Consider the following 19291-nt stretch of genomic DNA (forward strand, 5'->3'; position numbering starts at 1 on the left):
AAGGGTGGGAGGGAGGGGTTGGTTAGAATGGGGGAGGGAGAGGGGGAGGAGGTGTGTCAGGGAGGAGGGCTGGGGGGGAGGGCTTGGCCCTTGCGTTAGCTGGGTGAACCTGTTGTTCCCTGCAGATGTGAAAAACACAGTGTGTAACAGGTTGCTGGTGAATCATTAATCAGTAGCAGGACGCGATGTCGTCTTTGAATAACCGGTTCCCTCTGCCGCTGATCGCTGATAGCTGGCTCAGATATGAAAGAGAGGTAGGTAGCTATGCTTTCACTGCTGTGGCTGTCTCTCTATCTGTCTCTCTCTCTGAGTAACACATATTTTTGGAGGGAAACCCCAAGGGGAGACTGCCTGGACAAGTACACATTTTATTTAGAATGATAACAGTCTCTTGCCATCCAATCAAAAAGAGGACTGAGACAATTGCACAAAATTTCAAACTTAAAATTCTGAAATAAACAGTAATATATGTTCACATAGTTTTCAGAATTTTGTAGTGTAAAATAAACTTTTGCCCTGAAGCAGCAAAGCAAATCCAATTGATATACACTCTGATTCAGGCTGCCTCTGCCAGTGTGGTAACCTCCTGTGACGATTGCAGCAGTTGAACTTCGGCCTACTTTACTCGATGATGTAAGTTCAGGGTTCAGTGTTGCCAGAACTGTGTGTGACGTGGGCTCCTTGGCTGGCCTCCTTTTTATTGGCTGTCAGGCGAAGGCTCGCCTTTGTGGGATCAATGATGGGTCACTGGAACATGCGCATGTGCGCAGTTCAGAGGCACTGCTGAATAAAGTCAGCGACACTTAACGATAAGAGGTAAAAGCGCATGTTGGAGATAAGCTCAAGGCATTTGTAAAAGTTGTAGCAACAGTTAAAGAAGTAATAAAGGCATATGTTTCAGCATAATTTTAATGACTGTCCAATTGCCACATGACAGAATGGCAGCTCTCCATGAGCTGGAGGGTTTTCTTCATTCTGCTGCTTAATACGCTGGTATGCTGCATGTCTTTAGGAATAAACTGCATTTTAATGCACCCTCTTTTTCAAGTTGAGTTTACTTTCGCGTTTTAGTAACAAAAAGAGGTTTGAAAACATATGATCAAAACCAGAGTTGCACAAATGAATGCAAATTAAATTAAATTATTCAAAGGTCAAAGGTCGTTATTTGTGAAGGAAGGGAACAAATCTGAAAAATTATGAAATCTCTAAAAAGCAACTGTGACTGTGTAACATGTGGGATATGGGAGAAGCTTTGTTTTGTTAATAATAATAATATATATTTTTAAAGTATTGAATATTCTAGTCCATTAGTAATTTTTCAGCTAAGGTTTTCTAATATTTCATTAAAGTGTGGTAAACAATGCAAAATGGACAGATCACAAATTAAAGAAAAATCACTGATATACTTTTACTTTTACTTATTACTTATACATGTGGCAGAAGTTTCAAATGATGAGGAACTATAGCAGCTTGTTTCAAACAGAGGATGATCTGAGGGGCTGCAGTAAATTATACAAAACAGCATAAACATATAAATTTGGAAATGATAGGTCCCATTCAAATGAAGGGATGTGGGAAAGTATCAGCAAAGGTCCACTACAAGTACAGTTTCTGGAACTGATTTCTCCAAATCAAATTTCAGTGAGCCCTCATTCCCTATGGATGAGGGCACTATTGTCCTGCAAAAGACCACTCCCATCAGTATAGATTTGTTTGTAAATGTTATTACTCAGAACCATTTTGCACTGATTTGCACAGTTCCTTTCCTGTAAGGCAGGGGTGTCAAACATAAACTCAGATCTACTGTTAAAATTGCACTTCTTTATATTATTTAAAGACATCTCAGATTAAATATGTAGTTAAACACTGACAGAAAGTAGAGTTTCACTCAGCTTGATTATTCTGAATCCAAAATGAATGATGTTAAAATGACTCAATGGCACGTAGGACAACTTTGTACAACAGGTCTCATTATCCTCATTGCCAGCCAGGGGTGAGATTTGGAAAAATATCGCATTTTTACTTTAACTTAATATAGTCTATGAATTATAACAAAATTTTAGCCTGAAGTAGAAAAACAACATTTCTGAAATGTCTGCATCTGTATTAGATTGACTAACAAAAAGCACCAGAAGGCTCTACAGTAACTGTGCTACAGTTCAAAAAGGTAGCAGTTGGTAGGCAATGATATAGCCTGGTCACAGTACAGGGACAAGCTTAATAACAGTGACAATTAGACTGGCTTGGATTGTTTGCAGTGTACACAGATTCAGCTTGTATAAGTGTGCAGTCTCATAGGAGTCTAATCCTGTGAATAATTAATAACAGCCATGAGTCTAAAGCTTGTAAAACCACCTTTAGCACCAATGATTGGAAGTAATAATTTTCTTCATGACCTTAGCAGTCTCTCACATCACTGAGTTCTGAAGTTAGTGGGCATTCATTTATGCACGGCTCTTTTAAGGTTCTGACACAGCTTTGTGTTTTAGATTTGCTGGTCTTCTTCGGATTGTTGTCCTACTTAAACATTAGCTGTTGGACAGATGGTCTCAGATTTGATTTTCTTCAATACTTTGGCGTGTAGTGGAGTTCATGGTTGACTCAATGACCACAAGGGCTATGATTCCTTTGTAGTATGGCAACAGATCTTGCCCCAATCTTCACCCTTTCGCCACCATACTGACAGATGCTGGTGGTGATACACTAATATGCTATTATTTTTGCAGCTGTGCATTATGTCCAAACCTCTCCACTTTGATCCAAAAGATATTGTTCCAGAACCTTTGCGAACTGCAGATTGGTAATACATTTAAATAATATGTATTTGTTTAATATTTGTTAATTTGTAATATTATGAACGTTAACGTGACCTGTAAGGTTTGAGGTGTAGCTCTTGGGTTTTTTGCAGTTTGACCATTAAGCATTGCACCATCTGACCTTGATCAGTTAATCAAGCACATTTGATTAGCTCTACAGACCCTATAGAGTCCTGTGAAAAATTATTGCAACAATTTGTTAAACTAGTAAAGCAAGTATAATTGTACTTGTACTGGTAGTAGCACTAGTATTAACCTACTTTACTCCTACAGAAGGAGTACCATCATTGTTGATAGGAAAAGGCAAGTAGTAGTGGTTATAGAAATTGTAGCTAAACTTAGTACTTGTTGTAGTACTGATAGGAGTGGAGTGCTACTTTTAGTGTAGATATTGTCTCTAAATATAACTGCATGCATGATAGTGTTGCAATTAAGAGGGATATTTTCCTGAACATGGTTTATAGAGCCAATTGGACAAATGTTAATACAACTGATCACTCCTGAATCTGACTTGAGCAGTTATATAGAAACAGGAGTAACAGGAGTAACCTCACATGGGGTCAGACTGAAGGCTGAAGACAAGAAGCTGTAATAAAAAGGAAACTCCTCGACAATGGCCCTTAAAGTTGTGTAACACCTGCAGCTCAAGTGTTTCATGAACAATATGTTCAGTTATTCAATGAACTGTCAGCTGACATAAAACATAAATACCCAGAGGATCTTCAACCTGCCCACTAAACTTTAAGGACGCTCATATTATCAGCACAGCTCAAACCGAATGGAATCTGAACAAAACTGCAGCAACAGGATGTAAGTGAATGGAAGCTGATATTGTCAGATCTTAACAAAACTACATTTTGAAATAATTAAACACAACTCTACTGCACAATATGTGTCTCCTGAGTATTTGTTAACATGTTCATGCTGAGAACTTTAAAAAAATGATAATGCGTCAGAGCTGCTTTCAGCTTGTGCTACACGCTCTAAGAGGTCAAGAAAATCATTTAATGCTGCTTTAACATAATGCAAACAAACATTCATGCATCTTATCTTTTGTATGTGAACAGATGACTGACACATCACTTTTTAGGATGATAAGTTGTTACCTTGCAACGGGAGCAAAAACTAGTTCATTTACACATCAAGCAATCATTGAGGAACCTGATCGTTCATTTGAAGTGATTTGGGTTTGGGGCTAAATGTTTTCCAGGTCCCTTGTATATATTTGGCTCCTTCTCCATGTTTTTTTCATGGAAAGTGCCAGATGCTTGCAGTGGGTGATAGGTACTGCTGCAGGCCTGCAAGTTTGGCATCTTTTATTTCAAAGCTATGGTGTTGTCTGTGTAGAGTTTGGCTTTGTCTTGCTAAAAGCTCACCTTTACATCTGGATTTTTTAAAGCAGTTATTGCTTCAAAATATCTCTCTATATAATATTGTATTGATGGGACCTCCACAGATGTGGAAGTTACCCATACCACCTGTACTAATACACTTCCATATCATCACAGATGCTGGCTTTTTTAACTGTGTGCTGGTAACAAGCTTGATGAGCCCTCACCTCATTAGCTCAGAGGACATGGTGTCAAAAATAACTTCAGATTTTAATTGCTCAGAATAATTTTACCCTTTTCCAAGTCCATTCGGACTGAGCTCAGACCCAGAGTAGATGGCAGCTTTGCTGGATCGTGTCTATATATGTATTTTTCTTTGCATGGTAGACTTAACGTGCATTTTGGGGCATAGTGACAAGCTGCTCGGGAGACATGTGAAGACATGTGGTCTTCACATGTCTTCCTGAACCCATTGCAGTGCTTTCCTTTGCTATTTAGTCTGTCAAATAATTTTTAAATATAAGATTTAAATCTTCATTCTATTTCAAACAGTATCCAGAATTATTTTTTCTTGAGGGGAAGGTCCCAGCTCTTGGGGCAAATGTGACCTCAGAATTTATCTTTGAGGAAAAATTCTCAATACAATAAACAATAGTTTAGTGTAAACTGAAGATGTCCTTTAATACACTACAGATCCCAGCCTACCTAAGAGGGCAAAGCTTTCTAAAACTTTTATCTCCTGATGTTGAATGTTACTATAGATACAGGGATACCTTTACTGTCAAAATAGTCATAAAAACTGCTATTTGTTTCTCACTGATTATGAAGCACTTCATTGAACACATTAGTCAAACAAGTCTAATTAACCGATATATGTATATAAATACTCGAATTTTTAGACAGATTAATTTTAAATACTGCAGAGTGGGATATCATCAATGGAAACTGCCACAGTGAGATGAGAAAAGCTTCAGGCAACAGCCATTTATGATTCGTGACTAGCTGCTTCCAACACATCGAGGTAAACTTTACCATTAACAGCTTGGCTCAAGATGATTAATCCCTTCATTATGAAAGAAAAAAAAAACCTCTGTATCTGGCTGGTCTAGGTTTCCAGCATTTAATAGCTACGAGTGGTGCTGCACTGACATTTATAGACTGTCACAATTCACCACTGGTTTATACAGTGACAACCATGGTAGGTTCAAGTGATCAATGTGAGTGCAATACCTTTGTAGTGTTTTATATATATATATATATATATATATATATGTATATATATATACATATATATATAGATAGATAGATAGATAGATAGATAGATAGATAGATAGAGAGAGAGGGAGAGAGAGAGAGAGAGAGAAAGAGAGAGAGAGAGAGAGAAGCAGTCTGTTTATGAGCTTTCTGGGACAAAAACACTGATAGTGCTGCACCGACTGTATTCATCAATAACAGCGACTTGGTGAACAGCTGACACTGTTATTTTTCAGAGGTCTCTGTGTGTCTCTGACCAGTGCCTGTACAATGTTTTAAATAAATAAGAGACCTTTATTTTTCCAACTCATTTCCTCACCTTGCGTAATAAATGCATGTTCAGCAGATCACTGTTTCACTTTACAGTACCCGGTTTCTGTTTTTGCTCAAATTAAAAGCCAGCAACAAAACTTAGGTGGAAAGGATGAAAAGGCTGTGATTGTGGAAAATTTCTTCAAAACCTCAAATGTTTTGTGCCACTATCAGCATGAGGTGGTTGGGTTGTTTACGAGTGCAGACATCAATGTCTTTGAGCTATTATGTCATCATCTATGCAACAAGCGTATAGTGATATATCATGGAAACATTCACTAACATGGTTGTGTTAAATTGGCACAAACAGATACGCTATCTCCAGTTTTGCCTGTGGTGTGGTTGGCAGCATGCTAACTGGTGAAGACAGTCAACACCTCATATCAGAGATCCTGCTCACATTTCCCATGTGTTCTACCAAAATGAGAGACTGCAGGTTATTTAGGTGCTTTTCTTCTATTAGCAAAGATCTACACTAACAAAGGAAAAATTAAAAAAAAAAAAAAAAGTTCCCAGTTTTTAACTCTAGCCCTGCAGTAGACTGAAGACAACTGAGAGGCCTCCAACCTGCTTGCAACCCCGAATAAGACAAAGGGTTAGAAAACAGCTGGCTGGCTGGTTTAACTCTGTACTGCCACTGTGATTATCTTATAAATCCTATAGCATATCTAGAGCTAATATATGTCACTGAGTGGTGAGAGAATGAAAGCGATTGAATAGTTTTATCTGTAAAGAAATAAGGTCCAGATAAGGCAGGATGGGTTTATGAGCTACAGACAGCTAATCAGTTGAAAAGACCAGTGACTTAAAGATCAAATAAATTACCTTCTGATGGCTGGACACTGCAGCATTGCTGCAGGAATAGCAAATGAGCTAAAAAGAGAAAATGAACAAAAACTGCAAAGACCAAGTGAAAAAGGTGAGTTTTCCTAATAAACATAGCTTACAAAAAGACACATTTACATAGTATTACTACTCGTCCTGCAGTGCAGATATCAGAAGTATTTAGCTGAAATCAGGTACCAGGCAGAACGACCTAAATCAAGCATATTGATTGCTGGGAATGATGTTTGTATATTTCTGGTGATCAACAAAATGTCTTTTCTGTCTTTTCACCAAAGAGACTACAAAAAAAATACATAATAAATACTTTGTAAAATGCAAGAAAGACCTTTGCAAGTTAAAATTTCTAAAAGGATCTGTTGGGTGGCATGTGTCAAAGGTGTTTTTGATCAGAGTGTCAGAGCGTCACCAGAGTGACAGCAGCCCATAGAAAACAGACTGAAATGTGTCATTCAGGCTCGGTCTGAACTGTTCAGTGCATGAGTCGAACTCTACAGCAAACAGCAGCTGCATCAGAGGAGGTTAAAGTACCAAGTGCACTGACGTAAAGGCACACACCTGATAGCACTGGGGGTCTTTGTTGAGAAAACGCTATTTGTCAAAGGTGCAGTAATGAGTGACAACAGAGAAAACTGGGAAAAATATTCAAATTAAACGGTCATTTCCAGGTAATAATAATAATGGATTGGATTTCATATAGTGCTTTTCAAGGCACCCAAAGCGCTTTACAATGCCACTATTCATTCACTCACAAGAGCTTGCCTGTTGTAGACAGAGGCGAGGCTGCCATAGGCCCCTCTGGCCAACACCAGTAGGCGGTAGGGTAAAGTGTCTTGCCTAAGGACACAACGACTAGGACAGAGAGCCCGGGGATCGAACCGGCGACCTTCCGGTTGCAGATACGCTTCCCAACCCCCTGAGCCACGTTCGCCCCAGGTATAGAGGAATGCCTCCTGTATGACATTGTATTACTTTTGTATGAATTTGTAGTGAGGGTGTCAAGCATACTGGCCTCAGACCAGAATCAAGCAGCTACAGGGTTGACTTCAGCCCACTGGATGGCTTAGCAAAGTGGGACACATAGTGCAAGAAGTCATTAATAGTGGAAGTGACTGGAAAGTTAGGTCTATATCTTGGTATAATGTTCAAATTAGTCCAAAGCAATCAAAATGTGAAGATTTTGTGCCTTGGTAGACCCACAGTGACCTGTAAAGTGAAATACAAAAGTAATAATTACTTTTAATTCTTATTACATTTCTCCTGAAGCATTTGAAGCTGTATGTGTCGTGGTCCTGGGTGTCTGACCCAGTATTTTGACCCTGTCCTGGACTTCTGATTTATTTCTTTGGAAATATGAGATACTTATGTTAAAGTTCTTGAGTCCCTTTAAACTTTGTTATTTCTACTTCTTGGTTATTGTTTGATTATGTTAGTTCCTCTTTTCCCTGTCCAGTCTGTCCAAGTCTCATCATTGTCTTGCACAATGTATTCCTTCCTGTCTCCATAATTATCCGTGTTTTATCCTTCTGTCTCCCCCTCTTTCCCATCTCTGTCTCAAGTTTAGTCACTTCCTATTTTATTTTGACAGTTCCTCGTCTTGTGTGAATCACGTTCAGTTTTGTTTCCCCTGTTTTGTCAGTTAGATTTTGTTCAGCTGTGTTCCCAGGTGTGTTCACACTGCCCACAATTCCCTCCTGTGTATTTATTATCTGCGTCTCTTCCAGTTCTTTGTAGTCTCCACTCAGATGGTGTGTGAATGGCTGTCTATTAAGCCTCAAGTCAGTTTTGATATTTTGATATTACATCACCATTTCAAAAATTAAATGTTGTCCTTACATACTTTAATATTTATTTTGATTTTATAGTAAACTGCTATTAGGGTCATTTAATTGTTGCATTTTCTTTCAGCTGTTAGGCCTTGAATCTTTCCTCCTTGATGGTGTGGTTGATGCCAAGAGCTGCTGCTGCTTATTTTTGGTGTCTCCTTTCAGAATCAGGCTGTGTAATACTAACTGTGTTAGTGCAGATGGTTGCATGTGGCTCCTGCGCTGTCTCCCTCCATTACTTCTCCACTTCTTCTTACTTTTTTAGACAACACAATACTGCACGGTCAAGCGGCCGCTCACTGAGCTTAACCTTTAGCTGTCTTGTTACAAATTCTGTTAGCAAATATGATTTCCCACTGCATTTCTTTTGTTCTGGTATAAGGCCGGCAGAGTCTGTAATTGCAGAAAGGAGAAAAAAAAGACATTTTGCCTTCTCAAAAGGTAAAAGAGATGATTGTTGCAGTATTGTAAATTTAGTTGCAGTGATGACAAAAAGGTGATTTGTTTGATTAGAAATCTCCCACTTTGTGATTTTAGCTGTCTTATAAGTTCATGACTTTGAATGATAAGTTCATTCAAACTCACAATCAGAAAAATCACCATGATTTTTTTATATTGTTTAATTTTCATCTTAGAAATTTCCAGTTAACCTAATCCCACTAACTGCGTGTCTTTGTACTACGGGAGGAAGCCTGGAGTACCCGGAGAGAACCCACACAGACACAGGGAGAACATGCAAACTCCCAAAAGTTAGTAAAAACAAATAATTTACTAACAGTCAGCATGTCTTTGTAATGAAGTATTGGAAATAGATTTCAAATCAAACGAAATCAAAATTTATTTATATAGCACATATTAAAACAACAATGTTGACCATAGTGCTTCACAGTCAGTAAAAGCATGAGACAATTAAAACAAACAATAAAACAGGACAACAAACAATAGGTAACAACACAACAAGCTAGAACACCCAACTAGTTAGAATCAAAAGCCAAAGTAAAACGATAAGTTTTAAGACGTGATTTAAAAGACTGGATAGACTCGGCAGTACAAATATGAACAGGGAGGTTATTCCAGAGTCTAAGTGCCACGGTTGCAAAGGCCCGGTCACCTCTCGACTTCATTCGAGACCTAGGTTGTGCTAGGAGCATGTGATTGGACGATTTAAGTGCTCTGATTTGGTGTCTGCAGTGAATATTTGGTGCACATAATGAATATTTGGTCCATATAATGACATATATTAGAACCATATAAGGACATTGCATTAGTAATGTGAAATCTAATTTTTTTTTTAATGTAAATTTGAAAACCTGATGTGGATGAGTCAAAATAATGCGCTCCACCAATGACTCATTGGTCTAGAATTCAAAAGTGGAAAATATTAATGAACACAAACCAAAAGCCTGCATATGACAGTGGACAGATGAAGAACAAGCATCAATAGATTATAAGGTTGCAACTATTTTAAGGACTCATATGAAACTGCATTAAATGCTGATCTGCTTTCTTAATTGTGCCGTGTCCAATCTCTTGATGGTTTATGGAGTAGTTTCTGATAACTGTTCTTGTACTTTAGAGTTTGGTGAACTTTGTATCATCAAAACAGAGCTTTACACTAGACAGGCAATCAGCATACCCACATTTAAGAAGTATATATTTTAGCTCTAGTATATGCCTATAAGTTTAGTATTCTATATATACAAAAAGAGTACAGTTTTAAACAGCTGAAGTAAGCCAAACTTTTGCACTGAGGAAGCATTATGCTCCTTGTTATTTTTAGGATTCACTAAAACGTGTGAGATGTGAAAACTGAGATGAAGGGCTTCTTAGTCAAAGTCAGAATCCAAAAACTGAGCCCTGATGCATAAAGCGCAAAAGAGAGAGCCAAAACCATGAGCTAAATAAAAAGTTGGTCTCACTGTTTGAAAGGTCAGCAGTGACATCTGGTGGCCTTAAATAGGAGTTGCACATTTTAAGAGAATCACTAGTTTTAGTCAATGGATAAAAAGAGGCTTGCATAACTAATAAAAAGAGTCATTTCTTCAGAACAGCAAGCCTAAATAAAGTCACTACCTCATATCACAGATTTACACTCTCATTGTTTTCCAATAGATCAATATCTCTGTTTTCAGTGAGTATGAATTTCATTTGTAGACCTATAGACCTGTTATTGTATCGAAAGACTGCAGAATTCATTTGCAGCATTTGTTTCTGCTCTGCTCAAGCAGAGATCCAATACAGAGACTAACCAGACATGTACCTCGGAGCAGGTAGATATTGAGGGAACTTTTATTTTACTTTTTATGGGGATGAATCTTCTATTGGGGATGAAAACAGCAGGAGGTTAGTATAGTGGCAGCGAATATCTAAAGGTGAACACTCTATGATATCTCAAAAACTGTAAGAGGAGAAAAATAAGAAATAAGAGAATCCTACAGATCCATGTCCTTGTTTTTCCAGGTGACGAGTAATTCATTTGGAAAAAAATCCTACTTCAATCCACTTGCTTGGTGAAGACTGGGAAGGTATCTTAGATAGTGAGGAGTCTTTAACTTACAGGTAAAGTTCCAGCTAAGAAAAGCAGTTAAGTAGCAGGTAAGCAGTGTTGGTCAAGTTACTTGAAAAAAGGTAATTAGTTACTTTATTACTTAGTTACTTTTAAAAAACATGATACACAACCTGAATACTTAATAAAGCAATAAACCTTTCAGCACAATTCTATTTTTTCTGCACAATCCATCATATAAAATGTAATCAAATGAAAAAGTCTCTTTTTAAAACTTGTTTTATTAGTTTTAATCTTTTAACTTTATGCATCAAGCAAAAATTAAATTGTATGCAACAGTCTTTGATTTGAAGAAATTTGTTTAACATTTAAACCTATTTTCTGCATATTCCAGCATATAAAATACTTTTTTGTGTTTACACTCACTCTTTCAAATAGATACAAGTAAAAAACAGGAAAAAATAAATAAAATCAAAGATTCAGCGGCACTGAGTCCTGTCGCTCTTAAATCTATTTTCACCTGTTTAGCAGGAGTGGGGCCGTCGGAGGTTTGCCCAGTGGAATTGGATGTGGTAGCCACAATAGTCATGTCAGTGGGGGGATCGGGGGGGTTTCTCTGTGAATTTCACATACTCGTGGCAGCGTGCTAGGTGCTTGCTCAGATTTGAAGTTTTTGTCACTTTTTATGGAATCAAACTCAAAGTAATGTTAGTACTTCCAAGCTTTAAACGCTGCATAGTCGCACTCTCTCCCGTACTCCATATTATCCATTGCTGATCTACACGTGTCCCTTGCTCTCACCAACGTCACGACACACACGAGTGCCATAAGACACTCTCACAAACAAAATCACGGTTTTGTAATGCAGTAATGCAGCATGCTTATGGGAAAGTAACATTAATCTGATTACTTTTTTGCAATAGTAATCTCTTACTTTACTCGTTATTGAAAAAGGTAATCGGATTACAGTAACACGTTACTTTTAACTCATTACTGCCCATCTTTGCAGGTAAGCATCCTTAATTTTTCTACAGAATGTAGTTTTCTTTAGATTTTCCTTTTCCCTAAATCCATACATCTCATACATCACCAGCAATACATTCTAGAAACTACCAGAGACGGGAAACTGGAGTACCAACAGAAGTTAAACATGAGTTGAACTCAGGTTAATTATCAATACAGGAATGACAACAATCTGTTGGAAAGCCAGTCCTTAAATCCACAGTGCTAGTGAGAAGATGAGCGACAGGCGTGGCAGCTTACCCGAGGATGTTGCAGGAGCCAAGAGGAGGCGAGACTCCTGCACTCACCGACACACTTCTTCCCACTGGTAAGAGCAAGAAAGAGAAAAAGAGACTGGGCATGCCCAATCCACGCAGTGTCAGAAAATGGCAAAAATGCTCAACCTGACTTATATGACATAATTGTTTTATTAAACCAAGACAACCGAAATCCAAGGATCTTTAATATCCTGTCATCAGACCACAGAATACTCAAACATAAAAAGTTATTCTAGTTTATGAAATGACTCCTGAAAATGTCTTAAATTTCATTTCATTTTATTTTATTTCACACATGGTACAACAGTAATTTATTGCTTACACACAAACCTTCCTTTCAGTTAAAATAACACTGCATCAATGCATGAAAAGGAGAAAATATCTTTCACAATGAGACAAATTCAAATGATTTGTTGAATTATTTACTCAATTTAAAGCAACACAGTATTTAGACAACGATGGAACAAACTAATGAAGGTATCAGAGGCTTTTTTCAACCACATTTGAAAGTCCACATTTACACGCTTCTGCCAATTTATCCTCTTTTCTCTTTAGTGTTGGTTGATAATGTGTGTGACATCAGTATGCATAGTGCGAAAGAAATGCTGAAAACTGAAGTAAAGAAAGAAAAGAGTCAAACCATAAGTGACTACACATACACAGCTGAGGCCAAGATCTTTTCACCATTTCTGTGTAGTTTGAGAGAGAAAAAGAGGAACCAGTCTTTCTTTCAGCTTGACAGCTGTGGCTTTCACATTCTTGTTAGTGTTAATTACAGCTGCTGTGAGAAGTCAGCCTGTTTTTCATGATCTGGATTTTTTTTTCACTTGTTCATTATGAGTTTATGATCATGAGTCAGTGACTGTTTGAGGTCAACAAAGAATCCTTGTGAGTGTCTAAACACAACGTTACAGTTTATAGCAGGTAAAAATGGGGAAAAAAAATTAATACAAAGACATTTTGCAAAAGGGTTGTTTACATTTATTTTCCTCAGTAGGTTGTTTCATTTGTGAAAGTTTTTTAAAACGCTTTTACTGTTGCAAATCATCGGTGTATAAACAGATTTTAAGGAAAAATGCCTGGAATAATAGATAATGAGACGGCACCAGGTTCAGAGTGAACTGAAAGTGTAAGTGTATCTGAAAGAAAACAGTCGTTCGCAAACGCCGCAGCAGTTGGTTTAAAAACCAGCAACAGGGGTGCCTCATTCTGGTTTCAGCATGAACCGCTTCAAGTACTTGCTTCTGTGTTTCTTCTCTTTATTTGTAGTTGGTGAGTATTTTTGCTATTTACATGAAGCACCTTCTGTAAGGTACATTTTCAAAAGTTACTATATACTACGGGGTATAGTATATAGTACAAGGTTATGACTGTACTGCACTTTATATGCGAACCTTAATATGACCACAAAGTCCAGTGTTTACACAGTGCTGGTGTACATGCTGTGCTTTGTGTCATACGTCTTTTACGTTCACACAGTGGATTTATTTGAATGGACGCAGACTATAAATTTCAGTCATGTGGCTCTGTGATCACAAACATTGTTATCACGATTCGTAACACCAGCACAAGACAGTGTTTCTGCTCAGTTCACGCTCCCCATTTAGATGTTTGAATTTGGGGAACTGAAACAATCTAAATCCAAATCGAATTGACTCTAGTCTAAGTAAATACGTCAACTTTTATACACTGGCCACAAGATTTTTACATGAAGTCTCATTAGTGTGCAGTGTTTTCTTCAGTAATGTTGTCAAAAGGCAGTTTGAAAAACTTTAGTTTTAGGTTTACCACTTATAATGTTTCAGATTGATTTAGCTAATGCTACATTCACATGAGTGACCTCACATGTTCTGTCTATTTTCCTCTACGCAACATTAACCAATTACGTCCTTCTCTTTCCACCCAGTCTGCGTCCATTCTTGTCCATAGTCTCGTTACCTCCCACCTTGACTATTGTAATTCTCTCTTGCATGGTCTCCCCCTAAAATCCCTCTATAAGTTTCAACTGGTTCAAAACTCTGCTGTCAGAATCCCCTCCTACCAGCACATCACCCCTATCCTTCAGGAACTTCATTGGCTCCCTGTAAAATTCCTAATAGTGTACAAGCTTCTCCTGCTCTCCTTCAAGGCCCTTCGTAACCTTCCTCCTCCCTACCTTCCTGACCTGTTAAGCACTACCTCTTCTGCCCACTCACTTCAGTCTTCTTCTGCTATCTAGCTGGCTTTGCCTTCTTTATGTATTTCAGGGCTATGCGAAGCAGAGCTTTCAGCTGCTCTGCCTGTGGAACTTTCTACCCCCACATATAAGAAACATTGGTTCTGTCCCCCGTTTTAAATCTCAACTCAAAACCTGAATTGAGGTTTAAAATGTGGGAGAGAACCCAAAAATCTGTTCATATCTGCACATTCACTGTGAACTTATTGTTTATTTGATCTTGTGTTTAATTTTATTTATTTTTTTATTGTTCTTCGTTTTGTCATTGTTCTATGTGTTTTATTCTATTGCTAAGTATCCTTAGGTTTCTTGAAAGGTGCTTTTAAATAAAATGTATTATTATTATTAGTAGTAGTAGTAGTAGTAGTATCATTACTATTAAAAAGAAGCTGTCTCCGCAGTTCACACATTTTGCAAAGCCACACAGAAGGCCAGATCTGACACTTTGTGTTGTCTGTGGCAAAGTCAGGGGCTGATTGATGGGCTTTCCTGTTCTTATCTACAGGAATTCATAAAATGAAGAAACAGATACCGTCATGATGTTTACACAAAAGAAGTTTCAATGTGAACATTTTCAAAATGATCAAGTGACTCCGCCTGCAAATTCAAAACTCATTCATTACCAGAGAGCGAGCTTTAGTTCCTTTTATACTGGCAAAAAAATCTAAATCTGATTGATGAAAATACTACATTGAACAGAGTGTGACCTGGACTTACTTGTCTAGCCCAGTGGGACAATACCTGAGCATATGAGTGAAAAGCAACTTTTGAATCTGCTTTCCAAGAGCACAGCTGCACAAGCTCCCTGATGTGAAAGGAGGCCTTATCTTTTCTAAATGTGAGGAAGCACTCTTTTGGCTGGAAGCTTTGCTGAGGGTTGAACTTCTCTGAGCTTGAAAGTGCAATTAGGTCACAGAAAGACAAATCGGTGTCAATTTTTGATTAACCTTTTCTTTTCCTTTTTAGATTGCTCCATTAATGGAGACGGCTACTTCATGTTTGCTGATTTTTGGTGTGCTGTGCACTCCAGAGATCGGGAGGAAGTGGAGTATCTGATCGACTGGTATTTTAACAAAGAGTTTACGATGCAGTACAACAGCACAGTCGGCAAGTGGACGGGCCTCACTCCGGCTGGATTAATCACAGCATCTCGGTTTAATGAAGACAGCGCTGACATTCTGCAGAGAAAAGTGGAGAAACAGCTGATATGTGTCAATAATGTTGATGCAGTATTCAACATAACTGTGGAAAACATGGGTGAATATTCAAATACTAGATGCATGCGTTGCTATCAGTACAGGGAATATTATATATATAGAATACAAACATTTTCTTCCAAATATGTAAAAGAAAAAATCATGCAATGTGTTACAGTGTTTAATGACAGGAATTACTATGATAAAGCACTAAACCAAAACACTTGAACAATCTTAAACTTTCCTTTTTTGAAATGACCTTTTCTTTATTAAAGGAAGTAAACATATTACTCCTTCCTGTATTTAAAAGGGCTAAATTACCAAACAAATGATCCCAAATTACAGTGCAAGGATCCATTTATGTAGTTTATCATCTTAAAGCAGCACAACAAATATGGGTGTAATAACCCTCCTATTTTACAATCATTATTGTAACAGTAGTACAGCAATTATACTCTAACATTTCAACTGAAGAGCAACACCCCAAACCATGAACAGGACTATAAATGATAGCACGAGCCTAAAACTAAACACTTCCATTAGTACTTTGTGATTTGCTTGGCTGTGATTCTCCCTTAATACCTTTATTTCAAGTACCTGATAAAAATGTTCAATTTTTCTTTTTTTGCATTTAAAAAAAGAATTAAGTGCATTTTCAAAGACTATTGGTTTAGATTTAATTGTTTCATGGCAATTTTAAATTAAATCAAACTAGGCATCACATTGCAACATTGTAAGAATCACTGGTTTACAGAATGATGAATTTCATAATTAAAGCTGTTGACCTCCTGATTTCAGCTGCGCCCAGCATGACTCTCCAGGAGGGAGACCACACTTCCAGCCATGACACAATACTCGTGTGCAGCGTTTATGACTTCTACCCCAAACACATCCTTGTGACTTGGTACCTGAATGGACAGGAAGTGACTGAGGGTGTGACCATAAGTGAAGTGATGACAAATGGAGACTGGACCTATCAGGTTCACTCTTATCTGGAGTACACACCTATCCCAAAGGACAGAGTCACCTGTACGGTAGAGCATGTTAGCCTAAAGGAGCCCAAGAGTTCTTACTGGGGTGAGGACAGACAAGATCATTTTAGTCAAAATGCTGTTGATAAATTCAATCATTCTACACATTGATAGTGTTCTTTTTTATATATAAGCTCTGCATTATCAATCATTATGAATATGTGTCCTTGTGTTTTGTTGCAGATTCTTCCTTGAAACAGTCCGACAGGAGTTTTCTAACTGGAGGACTTTGTGCTTTGCTCTTGGGAGCATTAATTTTGTCTTTGGGGCTGATCTATTACAGAAGAAAAACCTCTGATCCAACATTTTCAAATACTCTATAAACTAAATCTACATATAATGATTTAAAAAAACAAAGGGAAAATTAAAATCTCGCCTTTTTTAACTTTATTGCAGATATGTTATTACAGAGTTGTTTTGTTTTCTTTTGCTTTGTTTTTTTTATTTCTTGTGTGCAGCGCTCTGATGCATTTTTAAGGTAAGTTAAAAAAAAATTTAAAAAAATAAAGTAAAGATATTATAAGTGACTTAAAAGTATCCTTACTACCCTTAATAGTTATATGTTATGAAATGAATTTTTTTTCATTACACACTGAATGATTTTGTGTTATAAAATACACCCCAATTTAATCACTGTCCATTTACATTTTTTTTCTTTGCAATTTGAACTTTCTGTGAAAAAAATTTATGTTTAGGTACAACTTTCAAAGCACAAGAGCAGATCTTTTTGTTTTTTTCGTTAGTGTTTTCCGTGTAGCTTCACAAACACTGACATTATATCACATTTAAGGGTTGATTATAAATGCATTTGCAAGATGGGCATAGCTTCTGAGCCTGGAGTGTCTGAAAACTGCATTCTTTTTAATGAACAGTAGGGGGCAGTCTATCAGTACAGGAAAAAGAATGTAATTTTGTCTTCCTCAAAGGTAAGACAGATGATTATTGCAGTAAAAAATGATCGCATATTTAGATGCCTGACTGTTTTAAAGTCGCAACCAAAGGCATCACCGTGATGCTTTCCCCAAAATTGCATAGCGTATACCGAGTTTAAAGAATGTTGACATTAATTCAGAAAAATTACCTCCACAATATGAATGAATCAAATAACATCTAATCAGTCTATGATGCTGAGCCATTTTCACAAAATCACTGACTGTCAAACTCCAGCAGTCTGCTGTTGATGTCAAGATTTGCAACAGCGTTTTGTTGTCTTGGGATTTGCATTATTTTCTATTAAATATTAAATAGGATTTAATTATTAAATTTGAACGGCTGTACAAATAGAGTTAAGTCGGTCATTGATTTAAGTCGGGCATGTTAAACTCTTTGTATTGTTACATTACATATCTGGATCACCTGAAGAGAAAAATATGTGACTGAGAATACTACACATATTAATTTAATTAAAGAAAATACATTACAATATTGTTGTAAATGCTTTGTTTATATGTGTAAGTTCTGAATTCATTCATTGAAATTGATAATTAATCTATAAATATTACACTGAAAGCAGTGATAAATAATAAATACTGTAACAGATTAATTGTAACTGCCAGCTTGACCCTACTGGTAGCAACAATGTAACTGTAGCACAACCGCACACCTTACTACAGTCGCAGTGTCTTTATATATGTACTGCATGGCTCTGACATTCACTGACATTCTTTTGTCGACTTCCTCATATACTACCACATGTTCCTCTTTTGTCAAGCTATCACATGCTTTCTTAAGATCCCAAAGACACAATGCAGTTCTCCAAACAAACAGCAGTAGGTTCATTCTTTTTTCCCATGAATCCATGTTGCTGTTTGTTTATTGGCAGCTTCTCTCTTAAGCTAGTTTCAACAATTCTTGCCCATATTTTCATGGGATGGGTGAAGAACTTAATGCATCAGTAGTTACTACAGCTTTAGGCATATCCTTTTTTGTTTGTTTGTTTGTTTCATCTGTACCACTAAACTTCTTCTCCACCACTAAACTTTTTGAAATTGTGTTGAACAATCTAGTTAACCACACTTTCCTAAATCTCTCCATACATCCACAGGTACATCCTATGGACCAACCACTTTTCCACTCTTTATAGCTGCCCTCCATACTAATCTTCTGCATTTCCTCATTCACTGTCTTTACTCCATCAAATCTCCTCTTCCTCTCATTTTATTCATTCATCAGCTCCTCAAAGTACCCCTTTCCTCAACTCAACATGTTTCTCACTTGTTAGTACAGTCCCATCTCTATCCTTAATTTCCCAAACCGGTCTGATCCAGCCACACTGATCCAAATGTGATTTAACAAAGATTTTACACCAAACGGTCCAGTTTAGGACCACTTATAGGAATACACTGGCTCGTTTTTTTGTGTTTTCTTCTTCTACCTTGACAACTGCTGCTTTCAAATTGTTGTTACTGGTGGTTACAATGTGGTGTGAGACGTCTGATTGTTTTTCATGATCTGTATTTTTTGAACTGGTTCATCATAAGTTTGTAGTCAACGACTGCCTGTAAAAAAACAATCACCATGAATGCCTCATTACAATTTTTAGCAGGTAAAACTAGAAAAATTAATTAAATGCACATAAATTTTACATTTTTTTTTAATTCTTCAGTAAAATTCTTTAAAGTACTTCAGTGTATTGTTATACATTTTAAAGGTTGTTAAACTGCTTGCACTGTTGCACAGTA

General features: G+C 37.2%; 1 protein-coding gene across 2 annotated transcripts; it reads left to right on the plus strand.

Annotated features, from left to right (window-relative positions):
* Positions 1-121: 121 nt before the first annotated feature.
* LOC109194454 (boLa class II histocompatibility antigen, DQB*0101 beta chain-like) lies at positions 122-18969 on the plus strand. 2 transcript variants are annotated; one of them, XM_019358506.2, is made up of 4 exons: positions 122-254; positions 15350-15640; positions 16378-16656; positions 16794-18969. In XM_019358506.2, exons 2-4 carry the CDS (start codon positions 15379-15381, stop codon positions 16931-16933), a joined length of 681 nt encoding a protein of 226 aa, XP_019214051.1. In that variant the 5' UTR covers positions 122-254; positions 15350-15378; the 3' UTR covers positions 16934-18969. The 2 variants fall into 2 exon arrangements, with proteins under 2 accessions (XP_019214051.1, XP_019214050.1); XM_019358505.2 differs by lacking the exon at positions 122-254 and adding an exon at positions 13310-13440 and having other exon boundaries at positions 16794-18967.
* The last annotated feature ends 322 nt before the right edge of the window (positions 18970-19291 follow it).

This window comes from Oreochromis niloticus, linkage group LG5, assembly GCF_001858045.2.
Source record: "Oreochromis niloticus isolate F11D_XX linkage group LG5, O_niloticus_UMD_NMBU, whole genome shotgun sequence".
Taxonomy (NCBI): Eukaryota; Metazoa; Chordata; class Actinopteri; order Cichliformes; family Cichlidae; genus Oreochromis; species Oreochromis niloticus.